General features: G+C 36.5%; 1 protein-coding gene across 5 annotated transcripts in view; it reads left to right on the forward strand.

Moving 5' to 3' along the window:
- Positions 1-14,636, forward strand: part of ITPR1 (inositol 1,4,5-trisphosphate receptor type 1) — a 245,219-nt gene that overhangs the window by 215,051 nt on the left and 15,532 nt on the right. For all 5 annotated transcript variants that reach the window (XM_087923707.1, XM_087923703.1, XM_087923705.1 and 2 more), the window contains 3 exons: positions 3,801-3,937; positions 8,532-8,697; positions 12,539-12,699. In XM_087923707.1, the coding sequence (XP_087779833.1) occupies positions 3,801-3,937; positions 8,532-8,697; positions 12,539-12,699 (464 nt within the window). The remainder of the gene's footprint in view (positions 1-3,800; positions 3,938-8,531; positions 8,698-12,538; positions 12,700-14,636) is intronic.

Genomic DNA, 14,636 nt, shown 5'->3' on the forward strand with positions numbered 1-14,636 from the left:
TGTCACAGCCAGATCACCATCACATCCAAATTAGCCAAATTGTATGGAAACCAATCACCTAACTGTTGGAAATGTCTGAAAATACGGGGCACATATTACCACATATGGTGGTCCTGTAAAAAGGCTCAGGAGTTCTGGTAGCAAGAATGATATTTGCTCAAAATTGGAAGACTAGAGAAATTCCTAGGGAAGATAAAGTGATAGATAAGATATTACAATGCGCCAAAAGGGATAGGTCGATATTAGAACTGAAGGATAAAGATGAATCAAAAGAAATATTAGAACTGAAGGATAAAGACGAGTCAGAATACCACAAAATATGAAATAAATTTTACCAATGGAGGGATATGAAGGGGAGTTTGCAAAATGGAATAAGGACTAAAGGTGAAATAAGAAGGATGTGAGAGGTTACTTACTTAAGAGGTAATGGGAAAGAACTTTTTGAAAGTTTGCACTCACAAACAAACAAAATCTCTATACCATAGTCCAGGCAAGCACCTGGACACAAACTGACCCCCCTCCCTAATACCTCCAGCCCAAACACACCCCAGCCAGCTACCCAAATAAAACCTAGCTTCCTAATAAATAATTATTGGCCATTCACAAGAAACCAAGCTGCACTAAGAACCCCCAATGCACAAAACACAATGTTGCCAACCAATCAAGAACACAGCAACTCGAAGACCAATAAAAATAGACCTAGACTCCCAGCCAATCAGGATGAAGAAAAAAACCATTCAAATAAAGCAGAAAGCGAGGCACCAAATTCAAACAAAAAACAGCTGCCAAGCCTGACACACAAGATTAAAAAGGAGGAGCCTGAGGATGGCAGATGAGATTCTGCCAAAACATCACTATAATAAAAGCACAAATATTAAGACGTGGGAAAATACCCGAAGAAACCTAAATACCATACATATAAATACCTGCGAAAACACCCACCCACCTACCCACCCACCCCCACACACATACGTATGTATGTATGGTATTCAGCTTTGTTCGGGTATTTTCCCACATCATTATAGTTGTGCTTTTAAAGTTGTAGCAACGTTTCGGCAGAATCTCATCTGCCATCATCAGGCTTCTGTATAGTGTTCATCTGTGAGTCAGACTTTTACAGCTGTTTCAGTTTTAAATTTGGTGCTAGCCTACTGCTGTGCCAGAATGGTCTTTTCTTCATCCTGATTGGTTGGGAGTCTTGGTCTGTGTTTATTGGTCTTGGAGTTTGCTGTGTTCTGCTTGATTGGTGTTTCTAATATCTTCTGTCTGTTTTGTAGCTTTTTTTGTCTTGATTTTTTTGTCTTGAGCTACAAAACAGACAGAAGATATTAGAAACACCAATCAAGCAAAACACAGCAAATACATGGAACACTTTGAAACCAATGCTCTAGACAAATCTGAACACAAACCCAAACTCTGGCTTACATATGTAGACGACACTTTTGTAATTTGGCCACACGGGAAAGAAAAACTGGACAACTTCCTCACACACCTCAACAGCCTATACCCCAAAATACAATTCACCATGGAAAAAGAAGCCAGCAACCAACTTCCCTTCCTGGATGTCCTAATTTACAAAAATCCCAATGGTTCCCTAGCACACACCATCCACCGGAAGAAAATACACACCAACCGCTACTTAAATGCACAATCCCATCACCACCCTGCACAGATCAACTCCGTAGCCAAGACCCTCATCTCCAGAACCAAACACCTAGCCGACAAAGACCAACTGAGAACAGAATTACACACTCTCACAAACATATTAATTTGCAATGATTTCCAAAGAAGCACAATTACCAACCTAATCCTAAGGGAGACACCCCCCAGAAACTGAGACACAGAACAGGACAACGGTATTGCCCTCTTCCCCTACATCAAAGGCATCACAGATAAAATCAGCAAAATTCTCCACAAACACAATATCAGGACAGCCTTTGGCACTGACCAAAAAATAGCCAACATCCTAAGAAACCCCAAAGACAAGATCCAGCTAGAAAACCAAGGAGTTTATGAAATGCAACAATTGCACTGCCTCATACATTGGACAAACCAACAGGAGAATAAATGCACACATCGCAGAATATAAGAATGCAGTCAGAAAAAAAGAAAATACTTCCTCCCTTTTCCAGCACCTTAAAGCCACAGGACATGAAATTAATTTTGAGGGAAGCAAATTAATCTCCAATACTGAACACTTCAACAAGAGAATAATCAGGGAAGCCATCGAAATACAGAAACACCCCCATAACATGAATAAACGGGATGATGCCTCCCACCTACCAGACACCTGGAAACTAGCCCTCACCAACAAACGAGTCCCAGGCATGAAAACCAACACCGGACCCAAAACAACACGACACCACCACCATTCTCCTTCACCAGACTCAAACCCAAACCCATCCCATAGATGAAAGACAACCACTGTCCAGAAACCAGACCACAACTGCATCACCAGCTGCCACACACCCTGACCCCCAAACCAAGCAAACGGACACATGCCATGAACACATATCCAGGCCTCAAACTTGGAGCCAAACCAAAACCCGGAACGTCACATCACAGCCACCCGCTCAGGATATCACATCACAGAACTCAGGAGGTTATACCACAAAACCTCAGAACGTTGCAACACAGCTAATGACCCAGGAGATTACAGCACAAGACCCAGGATGTCACAACAATAGAAGGTCAGAAGGTCGTCACACAGCCCATTACCCAGGTCGTTACAACACAGGAGGCTGATAGACACACAGGCAATACCTCAGCCACACTTGTTCTTACAAAAAAGCCAGCCAATCTGCAACCATCAACTCCATCAACCAATCAAGAAATGACAAAACAGCCAACCTCCCCACCAGTATATATAGGGAGGTGGCAGCTCACATCACGCTTTGCTCGCACAAGCACGAAGCCGAAAGCACTAGCCTGAAGATGGCAAGTGGGACCTCGTCAAAACGTTGCCAAGATGCTCTCAATCTTACATGGGAAAAGACCCGAACACGCCAAGACCTGCATACCTGTACCCATGAAAATCTACATATATATATATGTGTGTGTGTGTGTGTGTGTGTGTGTATGTATATTCACATATACAACTTTAAAAGCACAACTATAATGACATGGGAAAATACCCGAACAAAGCTGAATACCATACATACATACATATATACATAATTTCTTTCTGAGTGTCGTAAGTACTGACAAAAATGTATGTCAAAAAAGACCACCACGTTCAATGTTTTTAATGTTTATACTTTATAACATTTATATTATTTTTTAAAAGTAAAGAAAGATATTCAAAATTTTCAGTAAACAAAACAAAAGTGTGATCAGAAAGATGTTAAAAAGTTTTCAGTAGACAAATTATGTATGTGTAAATTAATTTGGTTGGAATTGGTGGCTACCTAGAAGGTTCCAGAATTATAAAAGAATCTTGGTACTAAACATTAATGATATGCTTGCTTCTGAATTATAATTAGAGATAATCTAACGCTTCTTCATATGCCTGCATTAAAAAATGTGCTTATATTGTTTCTTGTAAAGATATCCCAGATGTAATGAATCAGCTTGTCAGATGACATTAAGATAAGTTTCCAATTTTTTGAAATTTCACATGAGAATTCTGAATAATCCAAGGAATCACAAAGCTCTGCAAATAGGTTCTTGAACTATAGGAGAGAGGAAGAGAAGCAAGGAATGGTCCTTATTTGGCTTTAAAATGCTTGTACAAAATATGTAAGAGATCTTCAGACACCCACTCTCTCATGGTCATATCCAAAACTTCTTTTATTTAATAGAGCTAGCTTCTGAAGAATCTGAAGAGGATAAAGAACATACATGTGAGACATTGCTGATGTGCATTGTTACTGTGCTTAGTCATGGGCTGAGAAGCGGGGGCGGAGTAGGAGATGTACTCAGGAAACCATCCAAGGAGGTAAATTAATGTTACGTGAGAAAGAAATAGTACATGTTTGTAATGGCAATGAGGAACTGAAGATCCATAAACCTTTTATAAAATATAAAAATAAAGATTGAAATGAATATTGTGCAAAATATGAGTATGTATGATGCCAGCTAAATGTGTAAATGTCAGTGTTGATGTTTTAATAATAGTTATAGTTACTCTAATACGGAATTTACTAATGTTGCAGTATTATCAGGCCAAGAGGTTTCTCAAATTCCATTTTTAAAACTACCTGTAAACATATTTTTGACCATGAATAAGTGTTCTATCAAGTATGGCAAGAGTGCTATAAAATTGTTTCCAACACTATTTTTGTTATAGAGTCATAAAGTTGGCAATAATCATTCTGTCAAAGCTCCTATTAAGTTCAGGAATCCACATTAGAATAATCATAGAATAACAGAGTTGGAAGGGACCTTGGAGGTCATCTAGTCCAACCCCCTGCTCAAGCAGGAGCAAATACTTGCCTCTCCCTGGGATTGAACTCACAGCCTCCTGATTGTGAGGCAATAGCTCCACCTCTAGACCACCACACCTAGACTACTAACTGTTTAGCCTCCACCTGAATGCATCCAGTGAAGAAGAATCTATCAGTTTTGGGGGGAGCTGATTCTGTAGTAAGAATCATGCATGTCGTGCTTTTTTTTTAATATTATGTAAGAAACTGCCTTCTTGCAAGCTAAATCTAAGTCCATGTCCTGCACTCTAGGGCAATCGAAAACATATCTTGACATTCTTCTATGCAGGTTTTTTTTTCCAGTTTAATTTCATCCCATTTTAATTTCTCAAGGCTATATCTTTCCAGTTCCTTCAAACTTTCTTCACAAAACCTAGCTTCAAGTCACCTATCACCTTCTTTGTCCTTCTCACAACATAATGCAATTTATCTAAATCCTTCTTAACTGCACGCAGTTAGCAAGATAAAAATTTGCATTTATCTTTGTTACATTTTATGTTTTCATTTTAACCAATTTCTTACAGCATTTAAGATTGGGTGAATTTATTTTTGTCATCTGAGATAGAAAATTTGTTCCATTCTTCATCCAATGCATTAATAAAAATGTTTATGACTACAGGCCCTTCGAATGGCACTCTATGCAGCATCTCACTCCAGTTTGAATCAGTTGTGTGTCCAATTAATTATTATGCCATTCATTTTACATTTAATCTATCTTGCTAATTGAACATTATGGTTAGTTCAACAGAAACTTTGATTAAAACAGGACATGTTTTATCTATATTATTCCACTAATCTGCAAAAGAAGTTAGCCAGTCAAAAATTGCTATTGGGATAATCTGGAAAAAAATTATACTTAATTTGTAATCATTACTGCATTATTTTCGAGATGCTTTCAAGTTGATCGTTTTCTTACACACTCATGCCAGACTGTCTGGTTTGTTTCTTTCTCCTTTGAAGATGGAAACGATTTTGCTTTCTTTCAGTCATCTGGCATTTCACCCATTCTCTAGAATTTCTCAAAGTTACTACATAAAGGTTTCAACAGACCATTAGCAAATTCCATTGGTAAACTAAAGGCTACTCATTTGGCCTTGGAGAATCAAAGCAGAGTCCCTGACTTATATTTCTGTCAGTTTGACATTTCAATCCTGCTCTTTCATTCTTTGCCTTTGCTAGTACTTCATAAATCTTATTTTTCTCTCATTACTGAGCAGTTAATACAATGATTCCTCTATCTTTTATTTTCATCATATACAAATAAACCTTTTTGTTGTTCTTAGCATTCTTTGCCAAGCTTCACCTGAGTTTCATATCATCACTACAATTCTTAGCTCTTTGTGCTCTAATTTGACGACTTCTACTTCTTCTTCGTAGCACCTATATTTTGTCCTTTTCTGCTTTCAGAATTTGCTAAGCTTTTGTGCAGCCATATTGCCTTCTGCTGTCTTCCATTTTATTCCTAACTGAAATTGTGTTTTTAACATCTTTTTTTCTAGGAACTCCCACTCCTCTTGAGCTCCATTTCCTATTAGTTCCTTCTTATATTGGATTCTATTTATCATTTCTCTGGTTTATTAATATCAATTTTCTTAAAATTTAAGACACTCATTCAACTACGCTCAGGTTTAGAAATCAGGAGTGTGGGCACTAAGGATAGAGTTGTGGTCTCTGTCACATACATAAGTGCCCATCGTGTTTAGGGTATTATATATAATAATGTTATATGCAAGAAAGAAAAGAGATAACCAAATAAAATAAATCAAACCAAATAAATTAAAGGCATGAAATGAGAGAGAGAGAAATGGAAGGGAATATAGCTGAATATAATTTGCACCAATACTATTTGCTATTATTTCTTCATATATTTGTACCCTTAAAAACTTGGGGTACAAAAACTTAATTCTTGTTTATATGTCCATACATTATTTACAAAATAATGCTTTACCTAAAATACACTATAATTTGTTCTTACCTGTCTTCTGAGGATCTGATCAACTCAAAACAACATAATAACAGAGTTACAAGGTACCTTGGAGGTCTTCTAGTCCAACTCCCTCCTCAAGCAGGAAACCTTATAACATTTCAGACAAATTGTCGTCCAATCTCTTCTTTAAAATCTCCAGTGTTGGAGCACCCACAACTTCAGGTCATTTCACTGTCAAATTATTCTAAGTGTCAGAAAGTTTCTCCTTAATGCTAGGATGGTTGTCTCCTTGATTATTTTCTATCCATTGCATCTTGTCCTGCCTTCCATCCAACCTCAACTAGGCTTTTCTTTCCTTTTGACCCATTCATTGTTCCTTCCTGTATTTGTTTTATAATTCCTTCATTCTCTCTAAATGGCCACACTACCCCATTGTATATCCTTTATACAAGTAGTTCACAATGTGTCCAAAATATGGACTCAATATTCAAAAGCAGTCCATATTCATTGAAGCTTATCACGCTTGACTTTTTTCTTCTTGCTTTAGTTTACACACTTTTTCAATATGTTATTTCCACTGCATTCAGTTACTTCTACATATATTTCTTCTGATACACTTTCACTTCCATTGAACGAAGAAGTCCAAAGTATACCCTTAAGCACACCCACTTTCATGTCTTTCAAGATTCATTCCTTGCAACAGACAGCATACTATCTCATTTGTGGGTCTTCAAATACCTCCTTCCCTATCTTTATAAACATTCTACCCAAATAAGCATGTTCCTTTACTTGTTCTAGTTTTTCATCGTTTGTGTATATTATAACATTCATTCTGTTTTTCATATCAAAAATCATTCATATCAAAATCTGGAAACTTTGATACGTTATTTTTATGCTTGTTGCATAATACAGTCTACCTAAGATTCACTGCATATGCTCACTTTCCCACCCAATATACCTATAACATCACACAGTCATTTCTTATAAATTTCTAAATTCTGTACTTCAATATCCTTAATGGTTTAATACAAATATATCACACACCCATGTCTTATTTCCTATTTTATAATCTACAAATATAATGTGGCATAGTGTAGCATGTATTGTACATAGAAATAGGAAACAAAAAATAGAAAATAAAACCTACAAAATAGAAATGATTTGCCAGAAAAGAAAGCCCAATCTATATGTGGCATCTATATATCAATCAATCAATTTAATTTACATAAAAAGACCCCAAGAAATACAATCTAAACTTGGCAGTAGCTATATACTTGTACAAATAAAATATGTAATAAATATTATATAAAAGACTTAAGACCCCAGTTCATTGATTTGTTACTAAGAGCCTTGCTTTTTATCATCCATAGTTAAAAAGCTGGTTGTGCTACTATAATTTTAAGATTTTTATCTGCAAATAATTTTTTTGCATAGTCAGAAATATTTCTTCCTGGTTTGGATTTTAAAATAGTCCAGATTATTTCCTGCCAAAGACTCTTATAAAATTCTCAATACAATTAATATTATCCACAAATATTATCCAATATCAATAGCATTACAGGGGAAAAATCTTTGAGAGATAAGGTTTTTCAAAAAATCTCACATATAGTATATTTGATAGCAACACATTTAATCTAGCTTTTGAAAAAAAAACTATTCTTTATTTCTTAAATATAAGTTATTCATATATTTAGGGAATTGAAAAATATATCTGTACTTAATTCCAAAAATTACAAGTGAACATGATACTTTAGCTTTAGCCATTAATTCCTGTACTCCTGCATCTCAAAAAATTTTATGGGTCTCCAATTTGGATCACATTACCTAACAATAAGCAGGCAAAAATTTTAAGTTGTATTTTGTCCCAAGTTGTGTTCCCAATCTGTTATTATGTTGGAATATAAGAAAGACCTAGTTAAGCAAACATATGTTTTTAAAACGATTGTTTCAGGAAATCCCAAATGAATCCTTTGTAGATATCTGGTTTAAACAGGTGACTTAAAAGATTAGTCAGATTGGCATTGATCCTGATTATTTATTCTCCAGAGGTAATTCATCAGCAATTCATTGTATCAAACAAAGCATCTATAATGTTCACCCGTCAAGTAATATTCCTCTTTGTAACTTTGTTTTTTTTTTAACACTTTTCACTTACTTTTGGAAAACTATCTGCATTTTAGGAACCTCTCTTTGCTGCAAGAGTGATATATGACCTTCTCTTCTTCTTCATGGTGATCATTATTGTCCTTAATCTGATTTTTGGAGTCATTATTGATACCTTTGCTGATCTAAGAAGTGAGAAACAGAAGAAAGAAGAAATTTTGAAAACAACATGCTTTATTTGTGGTAAGTGTCAGAATCATCAAGAGTTCAATTCTAGGCAGATGGAGGAATGTCTCCATTCCCCAAAAGATATGCACACATTTTTGTGACACAAACAACATTTTATGAAAGTTTTTAGAATAAATTGCTAGGGGGCATGTAATGTTAAGGTTTTGACAGAGGTTTTTTTTCCTGAAGGCTACTGACCATAGGGTAAGAGGGTAGTGGATTAGCCAGAGTTAAAAAAGTATACATACATGGCCAGTTCTAACATTAGAGAGATATACAAGCTAAGATCCGCTGGAAATTTGGTGCTGAGATAATGTTTTATAAATTATAAAGTTTTGTAGTTATGGCTGAACAACATGGCAGCTGTGTAAACAGCCCAGACTGTACCTATACTTTAGATCTGACCTGATAGAAACTGGACAGGAAAGCGAATTATGGTGGAGAATATAATGAAACTGTGAAGCCAGAAATTAACTGTAAAGCAAAGGCAGATTCCATGTGCTGAAAAGTTATGAAGGAACTCAAAAATAGAACTGCCAATATAATAATGCCTTGTACAAATATAAGGTGGGACATGGAGTATTTTGGATATTATAGAACCAAAAAGTTAAAGAGCAAATCTATCATTATCCCTAACCCTATGAGGAAGAACTGGAGCCATATGCAGGAAACACACAACATTAGTAATGGGAGACTTCAATTATCCTGATATCAATTGGAAAACTAATTCTGCACCAAAAAAGTTCCTAACCAACCTAGCTGACAACTTTGTTGTCCAAAAGATAGAGGGTGAAACTAGGGGGACTTAATTCTTACAAACAGGGAAGAAGTGATAGAGGGAGATGAAACTGCAGGAACCTTGGGTGAGAGTGACCCATGTCATACTAGAATTCAACATAACACAAACACAAGCAACAGAACATAATGACACCAGAGTCTTGGATTTTAAAAGAGCTGATTTCAATAAACCCAGAGAGAACTTGGGAAAGATTCCAGGGATGAAAATCCTAAAGGGGAAAACAACTCAAGAATCTTGGGAAACTCTAAAAAGTATGATCATAGAAGCCCAGACCAGCACAATACCACTGAGAAAGAAAAACAAGAAATCCAAGAAGAAACCAGCATGGCTGCACAAAGATCTCTCTGGCAAATTGAAAGAAAAAAAGGAAAAAAAAAGAAAAAAAGTACAAAAAATGGAAAGAAGAACATAGAACTAAGGAAGAATATCAGCAGATAGCTAGAATCTGCAAAGATGAAGTCAGTATAGCAAAGGCTCAGAACAAACAAAGACTTGCAACAAAAGTCAAAGACAATAAAAAAAGTTTCCTCCAACATATAAATAACAAGAAAAAAATCAAGGAAACAGTCAGTCAACTAAAGAGAGAAGATGGCAAGGAAGTAACAGGCAACAGAGAGAAAGCAGAACTGCTTAACCCATTCTTTGCATCGGTCTTCACGCAAAAAGAAACGATAGCTCAATCCACCAAAAACATAACTGTAAAAGACAGACCAGAAATAAAAGTTAAAATAAGCAAAAAAATAGTAAGAGAACACCTGTCTGATCTTGATGAACACAAATCACCGGGGCCTGATGGATTACATCTCAGAGTTTTAAAGGAGCTGGCAGAGGTCATCTCAGAACCACTGCACCATATCTTTCAAAAATCCTGGAGCACCGAGGAACTACCAGAGGACTGGAAAAGAGCTGATGTGGTTCCCATCTTCAAAAAGGGAAAAAAAACAGACCCAGGAAACTATAGACGGATCAGCCTAACATCAATTCCCGGGAAGATACTGGAAGAGATTATAAAAAAAACATCTGCCAACATCTAGAAACAAGTAAAGTAATAACTAGCAGTCAGCATGGGTTTGTTAAGAACAGATCATGCCAAACCAATCTTACTAGTGACTAAATTAGCAGAACAGCAAAATACTTTGGACATAATATATTTAGATTTCAGCAAGGCATTTGACAAAGTAGACCACAACCTACTTCTTAGTAAGCTAGAAAAAAGTGGAATAGATAGCACCACCACTAGATGGACTTGCAACTGGCTGACAAACCGTACTCAATGAGTAGTCCTAAGTCTACAGGGAGGGAAGTAAGCAGTGGGGTGCCACAAGGTTCTGTCTCAGGCCCAGTACTCTTCAATATCTTCAGTAACGACTTACCTGAGGGAATAGAAGAGGAACTTACCAAATTTGCAGATGATACTAAGCTGGCAGGAATAGCTAACACGCAAGAAGATAGGCTCAAGATCCAGATGGATCTTGACAGACTAGAACACTGAGCCATATCTAACAAAATGAAATTCAGTGGAGAAAAAAGTAAAGTCCTACACTTAGGCAAGAAAAACCAAAAGTACACATATAGATTGGGTGAAACCAGGCTTAATAGCAGTAATTGTGAGGGGGAACTTGGAGTCTTAGTGGACAACCAACTAAATATGAGCCAGCGGTGTGCAGCAGCAGCCAAAAAAGCTAACTCAATCCTAAATTGTATTAACAGAGGGATACAATCAAGATCAAGGAAGGTACTAATACCACTCTATAAAGCTTTAGTAAAATCACGCCTAGAGTACTGCATTCAATTTGGTTCACCACATTTTAAAAAAGATGTTGAGACTCTAGAAAAAGTACAAAGAAGAGCAACCAGGATGATTAGGGGACTGGAGACTAAAACATACAACGAACGGTTGCAGGAACTGGGCTTGGCTAGTCTAGTAAAAAGAAGGACCAGGGGAGACATGATAGCGGTCTTCCAATATTTGAGGGGCTGCCACAGAGAGGAAGGGGTCAAGCTATTTTCTAAAGCGCCTGTAGGCCAGACAAGGAATAATGGATGGAAACTGAACAAGGAGAGATTTAACCTGGAAACAAGGAGAAACTTTCTGACAGTGAGAACAATCAACCAATGGAACAGCTTGCCCTCAGAAGTTGTGGGAGCACCATCACTTGAGACTTTCAAGAAGAGATTGGACTGCCATTTGTCAGAAATGGTGTAGGGTCTCCCGCTTGGGCGGGGGGTTGGACTAGATGACCGACAAGGTCCCTTCCAACCCTGATTATCTATTATCTGTTTAGCTTCAAAAAAAAATAGGGAAAGATACACATTTTTAAAAAGTACCTAAAATGTAATTGGAGAAAAAAGCTTTTCTCCTCTTAACATAAAAGGTCATTTTGAAAAGTTACTATCACCATCTTGCCCCTGGCTTGTGGGCTTCTCAAATGCATTTCATTGACTAGTATGTAAAAAAAAAGGCTGCAGTAGTTGCACTAATTATCTGATCCAAGGCTCTTCTTATGTTTATTCGTTCTTAATCTTCACACACTTACAAATGCAAAAACAGAAATCAGTTCTCAGCTATTGGTGAAAATCTATGTTTTCTTTATATATTCTAAGTCTTCATTTTCTATAAAATTGTATGCAGAAAAGGAAGTTTTATGAACTGTGAATCACCCAGAGTCATTGACTGAGATTGGCAGCCATAGAAATTGAACAAACAAACAAACAAACAAACAAACAAAATGTGGTATATTCTTAATGTTTGAAAATATTTAAGGGCCAAGCAATATTCCTTTGAAACTTACCATTACCAGGAAAAAATGTCTACAATCTATAGGTAGACTTAAAATTAAATAAAACCATGTAGTGCTTTCTGATCCTTAAAAAAAGCTGTTTTGAACAGTTTTATATTATATTACTTTTATATTACTTGTCTTTAAAAGAACTTCAGTGGATTCCAGTCATCCAATTAACTAGTCAGTGGAAACATATATGGAAACATATGCTGTATGTGGTCAAATATTCTTCCTCCAATTGTGTTCAGAGGTTGTGTTTTATTTTGCTCATTAGGTTTGGAAAGAGACAAGTTTGATAACAAGACGGTGACTTTTGAAGAACACATTAAAGAGGAGCACAATATGTGGCACTATTTATGCTTCATTGTGTTGGTAAAAGTAAAAGACTCTACAGAATATACAGGGCCCGAGAGTTATGTAGCAGAAATGATAAAGGTGAGTTTTCCCATGCTGTGTGTGAAATATGGCTTGTTCATACTTCTTTTAATTCTCCTAACGTCTGAAAGTCTGAATTCACATTCTATTAAGATTTTAAAGGATTTGTAATGAGCATTAATGTGTACCTCTTTATTTTTTCTTCTCTGTGGAAAAATATTGTTCTTCAGAACAATTATGATTTGTTTTCACAAAACTAATGTCTTCTCAATGCCTGATATTTTTGCAACTCAGTGTGTGGCCACACAAATTCTTTGGGCCCTCATTATGTTGGATCAGGCCCATAGTTGGCACAGTGGTTGTGAATTCACTGTAGGCCATTCCAGATCTCTTGAGAAAAGAAGGAAGCCAGGTAGAAGTCTCCCAGCACTACTAGGTGGGCAGAATTTGAAGATGGAAACACTCCCTTCTCTGCCACCAAGTTTTCACAACTTCATCAAAGTTTTCTCTTTCATGTACAACCTAATTGGAAATACAAATAATTTTGTTATATTTTATTATGAACAGACAGCCCTCAGGCTCCAAAGATCTGAAATTGTGGGTCCCAGTGTAAAGATCCCCTGGAAAAGAAGAGTTAGTTAAAGGTTCCTAAGTCACATTTTCTGAGTTAGGCTTACTCTCATTCTCGTGTTATATCTTTTCCTATGAATCATGTCCCGTTCTTCTGTCATTGTCCCCCCCCCCCTGCTGCCCTGCCCCCATTATTCCGGGACTGTAGGATTGAATCTGGGTCAGTCATCGGGAGCAGAGGTGTTTTGTCTTTTAGCAGTGAAGTTCTCTGAAGATGAGCTCCAGCATGAGTCCAAAAGCTCAGAAGACAAAAATCCCTGGTCCCGGCGACTGATCCAGATTGGATTCTACAATATCTTTTCTTGGCACATCAAAATCAAAATCCCATTCTTCTGTGGCCTCCCCGCCTGCCTCCAAAATACTTGACAGCACCTCCAGCCTATCATTCCTCATCTATTTAAAGTTATAATTACATTATACTAAAGCAGGTGATTTTAGGTTAAATCAGCAACTCAGATTTACAGGTCACCAAAGTGTCAGTCAAACTACCTTCTCTTCTTCCCTTCTACCACCCCACTCATCTGTTGGATGGATAATATACTACTTTCATCTGGCTATTACACCAACTTAAAATATGGAGTAGCATTTGAATGTGTATAGATCCCAGATGCCATCCTTGAAAACTTGCAGTATACAAAAAAAATCCTAAAAGAAGGTTGCATTTTTCCAATTAAGTTTAATCCATTGTTTTAACTGTAATTATATTTTGGTTATTCTAATCACAATATGACCCAATAGGCATTTTGTGATCATGACAAGATTAAATTCATTTACTAAAATATATGATTTAATACTAAACTGTTTAAAAGATTTTTGAAACAATCAGACCAGATTGATAAGATAATGGTACTGCCATTGTCTTCATCTTTGGGTCACTAAACTTCCTAAAAAACGTATTTCTATGGGAATCAAACAAACTGAGCTAAGCAAGTCTTCTAGTTTCTTTTAGCTTTCTCTTAACAGCAAATGGGATAGCTTTCTTGTTTGTTTATATTTCTGTACGTCAATTTAAGGATTTAACTTTAAAGATTTTTTTTGTAAACCCTCTTAGAGGCAGAATGCTTTTGTTTTGCCAAATGCTCATTTAATCTTGAATTCAGCTTCTTGATTAACTTAAAGCACTGATGGGCCAGGAGCGTATGTTTTGTTTTTCTCATGTCTTCTGCCTCATCAGAAGTCTGTCTGGATGACTATTCCAGCTGAATATTTGCCTCTGTTTGTAATAAAATACATGCAGTTGCCCTTGCAAGATGCATTATGCAGTACATATTAAATTGAAGATAAATCCCCTTAAAATCTCTCATTATGTAATCCATTCTGCTTTGAATTCTTTTAAGTCTGTGTCCTACTTCTGAATATTCCCTAAA

Source organism: Pseudonaja textilis, chromosome 2 (assembly GCF_049901715.1).
Source record: "Pseudonaja textilis isolate UNSWEBS1 chromosome 2, rPseTex1.2, whole genome shotgun sequence".
In the NCBI taxonomy this organism is placed as follows: Eukaryota; Metazoa; Chordata; class Lepidosauria; order Squamata; family Elapidae; genus Pseudonaja; species Pseudonaja textilis.